General features: G+C 42.3%; 1 protein-coding gene across 1 annotated transcript in view; it reads left to right on the top strand.

The window, feature by feature from the left end:
• RIC8B (RIC8 guanine nucleotide exchange factor B) overlaps window positions 1-7,781 on the top strand; it is a gene marked incomplete at its 5' end in the record, with an annotated part of 31,523 nt that extends 23,742 nt beyond the window's left edge. The window contains one exon of the mRNA XM_009874852.1: window positions 7,369-7,781. Coding sequence (XP_009873154.1) covers window positions 7,369-7,480 — 112 coding nt within the window. The remainder of the gene's footprint in view (window positions 1-7,368) is intronic.
• Between the last annotated feature and the right edge of the window lie 7,498 nt (window positions 7,782-15,279).

The following is a 15,279-nucleotide window of genomic DNA, read 5'->3' as shown; positions in this document are numbered from 1 at the left end:
GAAAACAGTTGTCACTAGAAGCAATACGTTATAGAATTGAACCATTAAAAGGGAATTTACAATTAAGAATTACCGTGGATTTATTGGAATAAGTGTGGACTGGATTACACGCAAGCCTTTGTAGTTTGTTTTAAATGACAGGTAATGCCATAAAAGAAAATGGTACTATGTTACATAAAGGTGTACGCTATTGATACAGAAAGTTGGTTTTAATTTTATAAATTTCTACATAGGAGAATGGAACAGACCCGTGCTGTTAGCTATAGCTTTTTTTCTCTTTGACTCAACATGCCTAGAATTTGCTGGGGTTTCTTCCCCCATACTTGTAGCCATATTGAAGTGGTTGCTTGTAGGTTGTTTTTTGCATAAGCAAAGTTTTACATTCTTGAGGAACACTTAATGTAATACTAATTCACCGTTGAACTGAGCTGTAGGAATTTAGGTAAATAGCTTAAGTGGATCGTTCTTCAAATATGGGAAAACTCAGTAGCCAGAGATGTGTTTGTGCTTTGTGAGAGTTTGTAGATGTTCAGATAACAAGATTTATTGAAAGAAATTCAACAAACCAAGTATTTTTACAGCTCTGTTAAAGATTAGGAATACAGCAAAAGACATGGGAGAATCTGGATTTTATATTAGCTGGCAAAGACTGTGCTTATAAGCACAAGAAAAAGCAGGGAAGGATCTCGGAACAATTGAGGCTGTCAGTGAAGTAATTGGGCACGTTTTCACATTATTTGCATGGAAAGCAAGTGTAGTATGTTACAGGCTTTTTAATAAAGAGAAGAAAAAGCAATGCGCCTGTAATCTTAAGTGAACTACAGCGTAATCTGGATTGGTGGCTCAGTAAGCTAGAGCATGGAGACACCGAGCGTTAGGGGCATCACAATAAAATGACAGAACGGCGTAAAACTTTTTTAAAAGGAAGACTGAGGCTGGAGATAAACTGAGAGTGAGCACAAGTCGGTTGCTATCACTGCAGCAGTTGCACAAAATCCCCAAATGGCGTTACTGTAGCAGAAGAGCCTTTTCAGTTTGGAGACTCGGAGCCACCTGCTGTGTGGCCTCCTAGAACCGGACAATAAGCGAGCAGCTGGTGCCCTGTGTCACCACTTATCCGCTTGGCCAGTAGCTTCACTTTCTGCCTTGGGCTCTCTGTGTCAGTTACATCCACCTGCAGTTTCATCTATGGCACTGGGACCACAAACTCTTCAGGGCTGGGACTTTTTGTCAAAGCGGTTTTTTTTGGTTTTTTAGTGTACAGATTACTCTGGGACAGTGTTGTTGTTGTGACCCCTTTAGGTGCTGTGACAACAAGAATAAAATCACTTGACTGTCCTTCCCACCATTTTTGTTTTACTGAAAATTGAAGGGAGGCAGGCGGGATTGCTGGCAGGAAGGAAAAAGAAAGTAAAGACACGGTTTGGGGAGGCTGCGGGGTGTTTTTAATGAATGTAATTGAGTGCAACTGTGGGTTTTGCAGATGTGAAGTAAAACGGGAAGCTGCCAGTCTTGTACACAAGAAGAAAGAGTTAGTAACATGCTGATAGCAGTGGGAGTCCCTCCGTGATTTTGGAATTGAACACTTCTGCCTCCAGCTTGAGCCTTTCAGTGCAGTGAGTTTTCAGATACTCAGAATCTGCCAGTGGAATGCAGTTTTTTCCCTTGGTTTGCAACCTACAAATTGGAACTAGAAGTTGCTTTGATAGAAGATCGTGGGTTGGTTTTGAGTTTTGAATCTTGCTTTGGGGCAGGCTGTTGGTGGCACGTTTCCTACTTCTGCTACTCTTTGTTGTTGTCACCGCAGGAGGGGACACGTACCACAAACTGAGCAGTTTCAGTTTGATGCAATGCTTAACTTGTAAGAGGGGAGGAATTTGGACAGGGAACCAACAGCTCCTCCTTCTAACCTTGAAGAAATTTGTTTAACTTCACCTGTGTAACTTGAACAAGAGCTTAGAGTGGACTCACGTGATGTGCAGCAAAACTGGTTTGCTTGAGACTCTGTATTGTCCCAGTAATGGAAGCTAAGCTTTAAAAAGCTAGCATGCTTTTCCTGGAAAAAGGTATTAAAAAAAAAATAGTTGAAGGACTGATAAATTTGCTTCTCCTCCTGACTGATGAGGATAATTGGGCCGGACTGTCACTGGGGTGTTCCAGGCTTGGCTTTGCTTGGCTCTGTATTGTTTTTGAAAAGTCACCTGATGACAGACTGAACTCAGGAAACGAATTTTGCAAAACAGTACTGCTTCACTGAAAAGTTATAGCCCTCATTAGTGGCTGCTACCTGTTCACACTGTACCCTTTGTACAGGTTTATTTAAACTATTAACCAATAAAGTGGCATTTTCTTCCGTCTGTAAGATGCTAGTGGATTTTTGCTCTCCAGATTTCTTTTTATTTTCAGCATTGGCACTGAACAATTTCAGCTGTTTTGAGGTGATGTAAAACTGATCCATGCTCTTGGTCATTTCAGGTCTTACTTCCAAAGTTTTTCTGTTCTCTTAGGTTGTTGGTGTTTAGGCCTGTTCATGGGGTGATTTGACCATGGACAAGGCTAAACTAAAATTAATCGCAGTTTTGTTTTATCAAAATTTATGGAGGAAAGCTAAATATTGTTTGTGAACCCATTTGCCCTGCCCCAGTATTTTAACATAGACTTGGGTTCTGCAAAAGCTTTTACAGAAACAAATAGTTTGCACTAATTTGGCTGGATGACATTACGTTTCCAAACCGTTAAATATATATAAATTGTAAGTGTAAATGAAGATGAAAAATCTTGATTAGCACAGCTCTTGGGATATTTAAATGTTATGTAAGTAGTTTGCTGGATGCCTGAACTTGGCCCTGAATTAACTCTGTGGGCTTTGTCGGCAGTAAGCGTCGATACGATCTTGTTGATTCATTGAGAGTTGCTTGGCGAGCGTAAATCAGTGTCCTCTGTGTGTGATGCACATCTTTGAGCATAGAAAAAGACCTCCTCAGATCTGCAAAAAGATTTAACTCAACCTTTCATTTTTTGCAAAATATCAAGTAATCCACCTTAAATATTCTGTCTGTTTATATTGTAAATTATGGAAAATATTTTGCGTTAATTAAAATGTCTGTAAAAAATGCTAACATTTTTTCTATTATAAATGGCTGGTAGAATTGTATATTAATTGACTAATTTAAAATGTCAGGATGCTTTTTCCAAGCCAACCTTGTATTAATAGCAAGAATCCTTTTGCTGATCAAATGGTCTCCAATTATCACAGCTTGGGTTTTGTTGTACATTGAACAGAAGTCAACAAAACAAGTATGGAAGAGAACCTGTCTAAGTAAGCAACCATACTCATTAAAACCACAAAATTAATCATAGGATGAATGAAGAAGGCAACATTACATAGATTTTTATTTTTATTATTTTTTTCTTCCCCTTTCTAATCATAGAACAAAATAATGTTACATGAAAGGATCGGAACTATTATGTAGCACTCAATTATGAGGAGGTGAATAGGTCCCTAACATGCCATTTTATCAAAGGAGCAGGCTGGTGTTTACATGATGGCTGTTTCATTACAGACACCGTCATTAATTCCATGTGTCAATACTGCCCTATAGGACACAGAGCAGACAAGAAAGAGTTACCCTTCAAAACAAGGGAATGATTTTTGAGTCGTTATCAAGCTAAATGGCAAGCAGGAGGCTCAAACTTGCATAGATGTATTTGAAGGGACGCTTGGGAGATCTGGAAGTGGGTGAAGAGAATGCGTTTTACTGACTGTTTAATTATGGTGTGTTTCTAAGTACACTTGAATAGAATGCTTTGTTTGCATTAGAAAAATGAATGTTGGGAGAAGGAGTATTTGAGTATATGGGAGGTCACATGAGGAGGTTCAAATATGTATAAACACGCACATCATGTACGTGTGTCTGTCTTGGTGGACACGAGTATTCCCGCTGCCACCTACTGGGCTGAAGCGGTCTCTCTCTGCCCTATAGATTTGCCATAAACCCCCCATTTCTGGCGGGTGAACTGTCTCCTGAGGCTGTACGTGCCAGCTTCTGGGGCTTCTCTTGCCACCCAGATGTCACCCTACCCAGTAAGCACATCCTGGGCCAGCCCCAGTTGCCAAAGCTCAGCTGAGGTCTCTCAGCAGCCAGAGCTAACGCTTCTATGATAAATTGCTGAGGCTGCCAGAGCTGAGACTGTTCGTACCACGTAAGGAACAGCTGGGTGGGCTCCTGTGTGGTACTGAAGTTAGCTGAGGAGCATCTCTTGCAGTGCTATCCAAAATTCCGTTACTTAGCAGATCATTGCTCCAGATTTCTGAGTCTAGCTTTGTAGGCAGATTCTAGATCTTTTCATCTTTTTGTCTCCTGTATTTTTTCTCTTTGACAAACAGGAGTAAGTTTGTGCGGTGTTCAGCACTTGCAGTCAAGTCTTCACTCGTGGAAGGATGCCATGTTTTACGTCATTTTAGGACTAGATTATGGTTAGGAAAAAAAATAGGCTGATCCCTGCTTCTCCTTCTACTTCTGTTGGTGGCCTAGAATATTTCTGTCTTCATGTGGCTCGGTTGTAGTGGGTACAGTTTGTCTGAGGAAGGATGTATGGAGTTCAGCCTTCTGATACAGAGAGGGCAGCAAACGTGTGACAACCGGCTTTCATCCTGCTCAAGGACTTGCAAAGGAGGAAGCTAATATGGGAACAGAAAGGTAATTGATAAACATCCTTGTCATTCTATGAGCTAGGAGCTCAGCCTAGCTCACAGCTAAAGCCCAGAGAGGAGGAAAAGTATTGGGAGTGAAGCTCAAATGCGGCACAGCACAGTTCGTAGTGGTGCACTTTGAAAGGAGCTACAGCGAGCGGAGAAACAGGCTTTCAGGCATCACGAAAGAAGATGCAAATGGACATCAGCAACTCGGCTTTCTGTGTTATGTTGTCGTGCAAAGCTTGGCGCATTTGTCCCCAAAAGACCCCCCCACAAAAACCACAGACCAGGACTTGTGAACATGCATGAGCCTTGTCTGTGGCATCTGGTGTTCGCCATCTCAGTGGAAACTCAACGGGAGAGAAAAAGTTTGTGTCAAGTTCTGGAGTGTGTGTAGCAGGATGTAAGAGTGGAGCATGGAAGAGCTTTGTCTATAGTTGACAAATGATGGGAGAAGAGTTCTCAACCGTGCTTACAGATACCTTATAAGTATCCTGATGAGAGGAGAGGGAAGTCCCCATATAAGGACACCTTGGGACCTTGTTTTCCCCTGTTTCTTTTTCCTTTTTTTTGAATTGTTGCTTTATCCTTTACTGGCCATTATAATTTATTTATTACCAATAATGAATTGTAAAGGACTAGTAAATTATGTGATACTGTGACTTCTGGCTGCAGTATCGCGTGTGGCAACCTAAGAGTACGCATTGTAGTTTTTAAAACAAAAATCTAGGTTGCTCTCAGCTTAGAGGGCAAGCAAAGGTGATTTTATTCTTTGTGGCTATGTTTTTACTTTTGGGACTTAAAAAATATAAGCAAAGATGTACTCCTCAGGTTATTATTTTCCAAAAATAAGTGTCATAGACCACTCCTGAGACTTGAACTAGAGTAAGTGGCACTGAAGAATTGTTGCAAGATTGATTACAGATTTCAAAGGACACTTGTTTTGTATTGTGGTGCTTAAAAGACAAAAAGGCCTTAAATGCATATAAGTTTTCGTTTTTAAAAAGTCTTTGCTATTAGATGCAACTCCAAAGCACTCCAGCTTTGGCTTTGGGGTACTCCAGCAGCAGGCAGGCAGGCAGGCAGGCAGGGTTCTGGTCCTGTTTGGAAGCTAGATCTGCAGTTTTCAATTTTTTGAGCCCTTTTGAATCTGATTTTGAGTAGTATTTTGATCTTGTGCACATCTCCAGCAGATACTTGAAAACTTAGGAGTGCTCTCATTCGGACAGAATCTGCATGCTACAGATCACGTTGCCTGAAGGAACAATCAGTCCTCAAGTATGGCAAGCTGTCTCCAGTCTATTTAAAGATAGATCCTACTCGTGCACACATGTTGCCAAACGACAGCAGCTTCTCTGGGGCCACTTTCTCCTGTTTTGAAATGTCGCAGGTGGTGGGATTCGTGAGTTTGTCACCACGGTACCCGACTGCTGCATCTGTGCAAATGGCTGCATTTCTCATGCTAGTCTCTGCTCTTCGTAAGCAAGAAAGACTCTTGGAGACCTAAATTATTGCAGCTTGACTGCAGCATCGAGCATAAGCCTGTCATGTAATTCAGATGTTGCCTTTCTTGCTCTTCCCATGGTTGTGTTCAGGTTGGATCACCAGCTGTGTGCAAGCAATATTTGTTCCTTTCTTCAGCCAAGGTTGTAGTGCCGCCCGGGCGGAGAGCTGGTGAAATGTCTTTGCTGCCCCGTTGAGTGATGGAGCTTTATTGTCTGTGGCTCAGGAGGGTGGTATATGGGTGTTAAACTGGCAGGTTTACTGGGCTGCCTTTCAAGCAAGGGGCAAATCTGACATCAAGCCTCTGCTCCTTTATTTAAGGTGACTCCTGAATATTTAGAGGTATCCTCCATTATTTTTTTTTTCCGGCAGAAAATCAAAATGTTATCTTTGCCCTTACAGCTTTTGCCATAATCCACATATAAACGAGGTGATAAAAAGTAAGGATTAAATAAATCTTTGCTAATACTTTTTGATTGGCTTAATCAATAATTAATCATCTCTTAGATGAGGCTGTAGCTTGTGGAGTAGATATAATTGGATTAGCTGCTGAGAGGCCTTTGGAGCTTTGAAGAGATTAAAATAGCTGTCAATCCTGTAATTAAACTGCCACAAACAAAAGCAATAGTATTAGAATCAGTCAGCTTTTTTTAAAATGAATCAACAAGTACTTACACACCCCCAGTAGCGGTGCAGGCAGTCTGTTCTCGGAACTGATTTATTTCCTTCAACGAGATGAATACGAATCAAATCATTGTTTTAATTGCCTGGGCATGTATTGGCCAGAGTGGCAAGTGAAATTTTAGGAAGAAACGACTGTCAGAGAACTCTTAGAAGAAAAGCTAGTTTGTGTAGCTAAAACAGTGAACCTGCTCCTCGTCTTGAGCCTATTAAGCACTGACTTTTCATGGTGTCTTTAATTGGCTAAGTAGGTTCAGTCTACATGAATGAAGTCTTTATCTGTCCTGCTCTTCCCCTCCCACCTATTTGGGAAGGTTTTTTGTTCCTCTTTCTTCAAAACAGAAGGCTTTAGCAGAAATAACTTCCTTTAAAAGGCTCATTATGTACTAAAGCGTATACTGTATGTGCCTGTATTATACACGTGCGAATTGATATGTGTGCATATGCTAATCTATATTCTTTTCTTTTTTTTTTTAAATCCCTTACAGAGATGAGCTTATAAAACCAATGGGAGTGCGGCCGGATGGTACAATGGCTCCTTTGGAAGAAGCAGTCAGCCAGTACCACACCAACAAGCAAGAGAGCTCAGATTCAGACTAAAGCATCACCTGCTTCAATCTCAATTCTCCTCTAATCCACACGTTTCCTTAGAGCCACGATATCTTTTATCTAGCCATTTTATCCTCACGTTACCCAGCATCACTTTTAACTGTTCTATTATCAGGATATTTAAATGATGGGTCCTGTGGTGTAATGTCTGAATTTTTATTATGTCTGTTTAAAGAACATACCAATTTATTAGTTTTATGATGCTTATTAATTTAAAACTAAATGTCTTTCAAAGGGATAAAAAGTGAAAGCCTACAATGTAAAATAAAATACAGACACTGTAATTTTCCAGAATCCTGTTTTCTGAACTCTGTAGGTTTTCCCATTCTGGATATTTTATTTTTTTTTGTATTGTCTTGCCAGTCTCTCCCTTTATATAATTGTACTTAAAGAAGCGTGTTTTCTTAATGGCTTGAGGAGCAGAGGGTGTTTAAACTTAGAAGCCCGACTGACCTTGTGAAGCTGCTTTAACTGGCACTGGGCAGTGATTTCAGAGCTACCCTTTTTAAAATGTCATTGGATTTTTATTGCTACACACTTCTGTGGTTAAGCTGCTGCTTAAGGTTTTACCAACGTGTCAGTCACTGACTGCTGCTAAAATTACCTTTGAATTGGGAACAAGATGATACGTGCTGTATGTCCTCCCTCCCTCTCCTCCACTTGTTAAGGTTACACAAAATAGAGCTCCCACTCCCCACCTCTGGTTCAGTAAAAACATCCCTATTCAAAGACTGGGTTGGAGTATCTACACTTAAATGTTGCCATGAGTGGGAGTGGACTGAAGTGAAGTGCATGTGCAAGTGTTTTGCTAAATTGGGGCTTACCTCTGGAGATTAATGGGTGTGGCTTCACTTGAAGGGAAGTCAAACTAATGAACAAAGAAACAGAACTTAGGAAGTGATGGCATAGAGAATGGGAAGGGGAGAAGAAGAAGAAGAAAGTGTCACTTTCAATTCTGTACTCTTTAAAAGCAAAAATTAAAGTTTTAGGCGTACTGAACTTCTGCTGTTGCCTCTTTGCCTGCTTGGTTTCTTTCTCTGTGTGTTTCTCCCAGAGTGAAATACACGGAGAATAATTCATGTCCTCGTTTGTAATTCCTTTTGGTTTTTGCTCAGAAGCGTACAGATGCCTTTTCTGTGAAGATTTCAGAGGTTAGTGAAGATTCTCCAGTTTGTCTTTGTTCCCTATGACTTGACACAGGTTCTTTGAACTAAGGAAGTTGATTCTCAAAGACCTTGTAAAGGGTATGGAATCACGCTGTGGTTTCCCATATCAGGAGCTGCCACCAACCTCTGTGGTCTTCCAGAAGGACTAAAAGGAAATAATGTGCTGCTGTTCCCTCAGCAGTTACCTTCGTTCTCCTGAAGGACGCTGCTTAGCCATAGCAATGCCTTTTTTGTAAAATAACAAACAGGGGAACTTTGGGATAATTGCGTGCTCTTCTCTATGCTGGGACTTTTGAGAAGGCTGAAATTGTCAGTGTTTTGGGTTATGACTTGACTTGGGCTGCGTTGTCTGCTGCATCCCCATGGAGCATCGCTATTTGCAGAGGGGGAAAAGGAAGCCAGCCGCTATTCCCACACAGCAACAGCTAAAGAAAACTCAACAACTGATCAGTAATACTGTAATCTATTATGTATGAATCCAAAAGGGGAATGGAGAAGGTGTCCGGGAGCAAGGAATACACTTAGCTGCACCTGAGCTGGGCCTACAAAAATGTAATTCTGGGTTTAGCATCATCCACTGACTAGTCAGAGCCCAGCACAGACAAGCATTAAGTGTGCTGCAGGTGCGAAGAATTTATGAACCCTCCCTGAGGAGTAAAGCTGAACTAGCTCTATTAATGAGAAACTGAGTCCTGTCTTCGTATCAGCTGAGGCTGCTCCTGGGGGCTGGAGAAGCAGTTACTGCAGTAGCAGACCGATATATTGGTTGCCTTAGAGGGATGCGTACACCGCATGAAAAAGAGCAAAATTCCAATTTGCTGCTTTACAAGTCATAGAATATGCTCCTACAATTAGCTGGCTAAAGAGATGGATAAAACAATAATGGCTCCAGGGACCTCGTTACAAATGGTATAGCGTGAGGCTTCTGTGGTCTGGCTCCTGTCAGTTGCAATGAGGCAACAACAGTCGCAATAAACAGTCGTTCTGTTTAGTTTATCTTGGAAAATACATGCTGGTAGGTTTTACAGACATGAGATGCTGCTTCAATTAAGAAGAAAGGAAAAAAAAACCCACACAAATCCAAGGACCAAGTATAGAAAGTTCTGCCTGAATCCTCTAGCTCAAGAGCAGTTTTCATAATTGAGTTGCCTGTACTGCAGGTGGATCTAGTTAGATCAATGACTTCCACTCGTTCAGCGTCCCAAAGCATCTCTTGTTCCAAAACGATAGTTTGTGGAATTTACTGCAAGATTTTTGGCTTATCTTTGAAATGTAACAGAGGGCCATCCTTAGCTGCACTGCCTGGAGATCTGGGAAAAATCTTGAGACAAAGTTCCTCCAACACAACAGTGCATGTGGTTCCTTTTGTGATGTTTTATTTTAAAGGAAACTATGCGTATGTTAAGATTTCTCGTGGGTGGGAGTCTGGAAGAAAGTAAAGTGAGTGTTTGGTGGTTTGATTTTTTTTTTTTTTTTTAAACTCCCTGGAATTCATTGTTTACTGTGAAATTCGGATTTGCTCCTGAATTTGTTTTCAAAGCTGAACCTCCGAAACTGGAAGCCTGGGCAAATGAATTTTACTTAAACCAGCAAACAGGGCAGTGAGCCTGACTGTTTTGGGGGATGCTCTTTTTCCTCCCCAACAGAGCACAGAGGTGCCGCATCCGTATTTGAACAAGCACCCGAAGCTCCTATCTGACGTAGCCGTGAGAATCTGCTGCAACCTGGGGCGTTTTAGTACCAGGAAGTGTCCGGCCTGGAAAGCGATGCAAGGTTTGCTGCCTCTGCCAGCAGTAGTTCTGATGGAGTCATCATATACATACGTATTCGACCAACACGTTTCATTCCACGTGCTGCGAGCTATTCTGTATTATATGAAATAACAACACTTGAGTATACAAATGCATGCTTTCATTTTTCCACCAAAACACTTGAGTACAGTTGATTAAGAAAATACTGCAATTAAAAACAGGAACTCTTCTGAGTAATATGTTAAGAGATTTTTCTGGTGGTGGCTATAAAGGTGTTAGCCAGCAAGTTTCAGAAATATGTACCTTTCATTCCCAAACAGCCTTTCGTAGCCCCAAATACAAAAACTTTTGTTTCCATCTTTATTTTGGCATCAACAGTCCCAAGTACACAGTTCTCATTAAAGCTCGGAAATGATTTGGAAGCTGTGCTTTTCTTTGTTTCCCATTAGAGTTATGAAACAAAAGAGGATGGGAAATTGCTGAAATTTGTCAGAATACTTTGTTCTTTTGCAAGATAATGCAGACGTATTTGTTTAAATGTTCATGAAAACTTCCTGGCAGGTATTCCTAAATGTTAATTGAAACTTTATGTGCCCCAAAAGTGGTTTTCAGGAAAAAGGGACGTTTACAATCTGTTAAAAATGTTGTTAGAAAATCACCAGAACTTTAAAGAAATTTGCCAAAGAGGAAAACAGCCTTATCTTCAATGTTTTGAATATACGGCACTGCTGTATATGCACGTGACCAAAGCAGGTTTTTCATGTCGTAGCTGGAGTTTTTCCAAGTACCTGAAAGTCTGCAATGGCTTTAAAAAAAAAAAAAAACAACAAAAAAACCCCAAGAAAACCCAAAACTGAGCAATAATGTATTTCTCTTCTAGTTCTTCAAGCAATAATTTTCCATCACCTGACTGAAAAATTGGTTTTCAAAAGTGGCTTTAAGGAAGAGAATGTTGCAATGAAGCTGTCGTATTAGTTGGTTGCCAAGCATCCTAGTCCAAAAGAGGAAAGTAAACCCCAGAGTATAAAAGATCTCAAATCTCCTGAAGGAGCATTCCACAACATTGTCCTTCACCTTATTATCACAAAACAGCTAATAAAATCCTGTGCTTTAATAAGGCTGGCTGTAAAAAGACTGTTCAACTGTTCAAACAGTTGAGAGCCAGACTTTGCTGCTCTTTGAGAAGCAGCAAGTTAAACAGCTGCCCAGGTCAGATTCTTTTCAGGTCAAGCATGAAAAAATGATGATTTAGTGGTGGTGCAAAGATGCAGCTCACTTTCAGACCAAAAAAAGAACCAAAACCAAACCACAATTTAATGCTGTAGATGAAAATATTTGTTGTGTTAATACCGTAGTTACTTGGATGGCTCTGGCTCCAAAAGTGATAAGGACCATTTCCAGGTTTCTTCATGCAAAAGCTTTTACTCATCCTGAGGTTGGTTCTCTCCAAAATACATCTTCTCTCTCTGGTGATGCAATATTTAGACCTGGAATTTGGGGAGAGGGGGGAGGGATGCCCTTTTAGCTTTGCCATTTATCCTCCAGCTGAGTGTGCCTGCCGAAGGCTCTCTCCAGGCACCGGCTGAAGAGCCTGGAAAGGCACCAAACTCCTTCCTGACCCCTGCTGTCAGCCACACGCCCAGGGGGTGACACGAGGGCAGCAGCAGAGGTCCTGCCTGGCCGAGGTGGGACCTGGAAGGCCACCCTGCCTATCTCCTACTGCTTGTGGGCAACCAGGGCAGTCAGAAGGCCGCAGGGTGTCCACACAGGTGTGGGAAATGGAGGAGGCTCCTTGGTAATTGCCTACTTGTGGTAAAGCTGAGTGTTCTTCAGGGCTCCTCCTCTCACCACCAACAGCACCGTCTGCAGGTGAGTCCAGTTAATCCTCTGCTTTACCGTGTAACTTGGCCCCATGGAAGGCCGTGCCTTCCTCAGGGTATTGCCTTTGTTTGCAAGGATCGGGAGTACTTTGGCATGTCTGTTCCTCATTTTGGAGGTGCACCATACCTCCGTGACTTGCTTTCCTTCTAGAGAATGAGCCCCTCTTCCTTGCCCTGTACAAGCGAGATTGAGGAAGTCCCACAAGAAGGGACCAAACTCCTTTGTTGTGAAGGAGGTAGGAGCAGCCTCCTGTCTATGCATCATAGGAGCTACTTTCAGTTCCACCACGAGGCACCTTGGAGGCCCAGACAGCTCTGCAGCTACTCCCATCCCAGCAGCCTCGGGCCAGGCTTGAGGACAGCAGATGCGGTCTGACTGGTGGGGGAAAAAAATTCCCCAAAACCTGGCCATCGCCACAACTGGTCCAAGAGCATCTGACAGCGTGTGGCTTTGGGCCAGCTGCTTGTCCTGGTTGGGAGCTACAGGATCCAAAAAGATCAAGTAAGCTCCTGGAGCACCCCAGCTTTCTCTAGCGCAGGCACGAGGAAATTGCTGTACTGCTGACGTGCTTGGGAATTGATCCCTCCAACAGCATGCCAATCTCTGTGGGTACCTAAGCAGGCTTTTAGAGGTTAGTGGGGAAGGAATTATTCAGACCACCCATCTTAGCTGGCTAAATTACCCGGGTAGTCTCATCAAACTCCTTCTCCAGTCACAGATGAGAGAGAGGACAATTCAGAGTAAGGCTAATTTGGGTGCACTGAATGACCCTCTGCAGGAGCTTTGCTTTCCCTCCCTCGACTACAGAAGGAGCCTGGGGAGACCAGCTGGTTACATTTAACTGCTAAATTGATTGCCAAAAGATGGGTGGTGAGAATTCCTTCCTGTTTCTCCTTTGCCACAGACCACACTCTTCCCAGACCAGGATGCTCGCTTGCTCTCTTCTGCAAATTTGGAAGGTGCTGAGTGCAGTGGGATACAGGCCCCCAGGAACTACCCCAAGGCAAACGCTGCATCGCAACAGTTGATACGTACTGTACAATATTGCGTGTAGGATTTCGTGGTCTTTTGCTTAAATAGATCCTTTAAAGCAGCTTTGCTTTTGGAAGCCTGTTTAACAACTTGCCTTGGTATAAGCCAAGTTTTACATATGTTCTGAAATCTAAAAAGCCAAGCAAAACCTCAAGCAAAAATTGTAATTAGGGAGGTACAGACAAGAGAGAGAAAAGACTTATAAGTTCTCTCCAGATGTTACAAATGGAGAGGAAGGTGAAGCCATTCAAAATAAACCCTGCTGAGATCACCCCTTCCTCTTTGCCTGACAAACCCATTACAAATTAAAACAAAAGCAGCCAAGATCCACAGGCTTCGGGGCATCTATAAGCCTTGTCTTACCTTTTAGAGCTCATAACAGATGCTGACTGTAGGTGTTAGTCCCCTAATCAGAAAGGCCAATTCTTCATTCTGGAAGCTTAAAATACAAGTTTCTGCCACATAAAAGCCAACGAGTGTAAGAATCCAAACCGGAGCCTAAACTACCAGGACTCTAAGGTCTCAGGATTATTTTATGCTCAAGAGTTGATCTTGCCTGGTAAATTACAGTGCTGTGGCACATTACACTTCTAAAGGCATTTGAATAAAATAGTAGGTTTGGGTTGGTTTTTTTTTTCCTGCTTTCTGAGAAGAGAGTAGTGACTGCCTGGATTCCCTCCTGTTTTCTCAGTCCCCAAATGTTCATAACACCCTGTTGAGGAGGAATAATTCCTATCCAAGTTGTAAAACACACTTACAAGTAGATGGGAAAAGCATGAACAGGGCTGTACGGAAAACAAAACTGCCAGGAACAAGATCTTATTTTGCATGCTTCTCACTGTTGTATTTTTGCCCTAATTAGCATATTTTAAAGACAAGCCTTTTTTAAAAAAAAAATTCTGCTATCTGCCTGAACTGTTCTCAAGCTTTGAACTTTTCCATCCTTTCTATTGATTATGGCCAAGTGACCCATATTTAAAAAGCATTTACAATAAAATTATAGCACTTTCTTTTGTGCTGCCAGCTTTCCCAGTGAAAAGCTAAAATGTTTTAAAATTGTCACTTTTTGACAGAGGTAATGGCTGTAATATATTTAGTCTCTTCCCCCTTGTTGTGCTTAAAATGGCTATGCTAATAAAGGGCACAGCTGTCGATACTTTATGGCCTGCTGGGGGGAAGAGGGGGAACGAAGGCAAAAAACAGATTGACTGTGTGTCAACAAATGCAGCTGGGAAAGAAAAAAAGAAGCCCCTTGAAGGCCCCTGCAACTTAAAGTCCAAGATAAATGATGTCCCTATGCTTAAAAAAAAAAAATGGAGGTTGGAATTCAATAAAGGGGAACTGAAAAGGAAGCTGCTTAAAACTGAAAGCCTTTTCTCTGCCTCTAGACAGCTTACAAGAGAAATGAGCAAAACTGACCACAGAAAGAGGGTGAGCAGCCAAGAAAGAAAACAAAAGCCTATCCTGGAAAATATATTGCGTCAACGAATTATCTGAAGTGCATTATCGCCGGCGGGCGGAGAGCGTACAGTTTAATGGAGATGCGACAACAAACTTTTACATGCCACTGCCTTTTGGGGAGCGGGGCTGCTTTGTGCCCAGGCCGGAGGGGAGGGGAAAGGGGAGCTGTAATTATTCATAACAAATAAATAAGGCTGGGATAAAACGGCCGGCAGGGTGCTGGTGAGGGTTGCTACTTGGGGAGTGGAGCTGAGCTGCCCCTGCGGCTCCTGCCCGGCGCAGCGGTGCCCTGCAGCCTCACTCTCAGTGAGCCGCGCTTCAATGGTTTTCTTCCCCAGGGCTGCTCTGTTATGAGTCCCCCTGGCCTTTGGGAGAGGGGGAAAAAAATAATATATGTTTTCTCCCTTTCTCGGGTGCATTAAGAAAAGTGTGTCCAGCAGGTCTAGGGAAGTTCTCCTCCCCCTCTGCTCTGCCCTGGTGAGATCACACCTGGAATGAT

The sequence above is a fragment of the Apaloderma vittatum genome, unplaced genomic scaffold (assembly GCF_000703405.1).
Source record: "Apaloderma vittatum isolate BGI_N311 unplaced genomic scaffold, ASM70340v1 scaffold23768, whole genome shotgun sequence".
Classification (NCBI taxonomy): domain Eukaryota; kingdom Metazoa; phylum Chordata; class Aves; order Trogoniformes; family Trogonidae; genus Apaloderma; species Apaloderma vittatum.
Note: the sequence above shows the minus strand (reverse complement) of the source record. Positions and strands in the feature narration are given on the sequence as shown.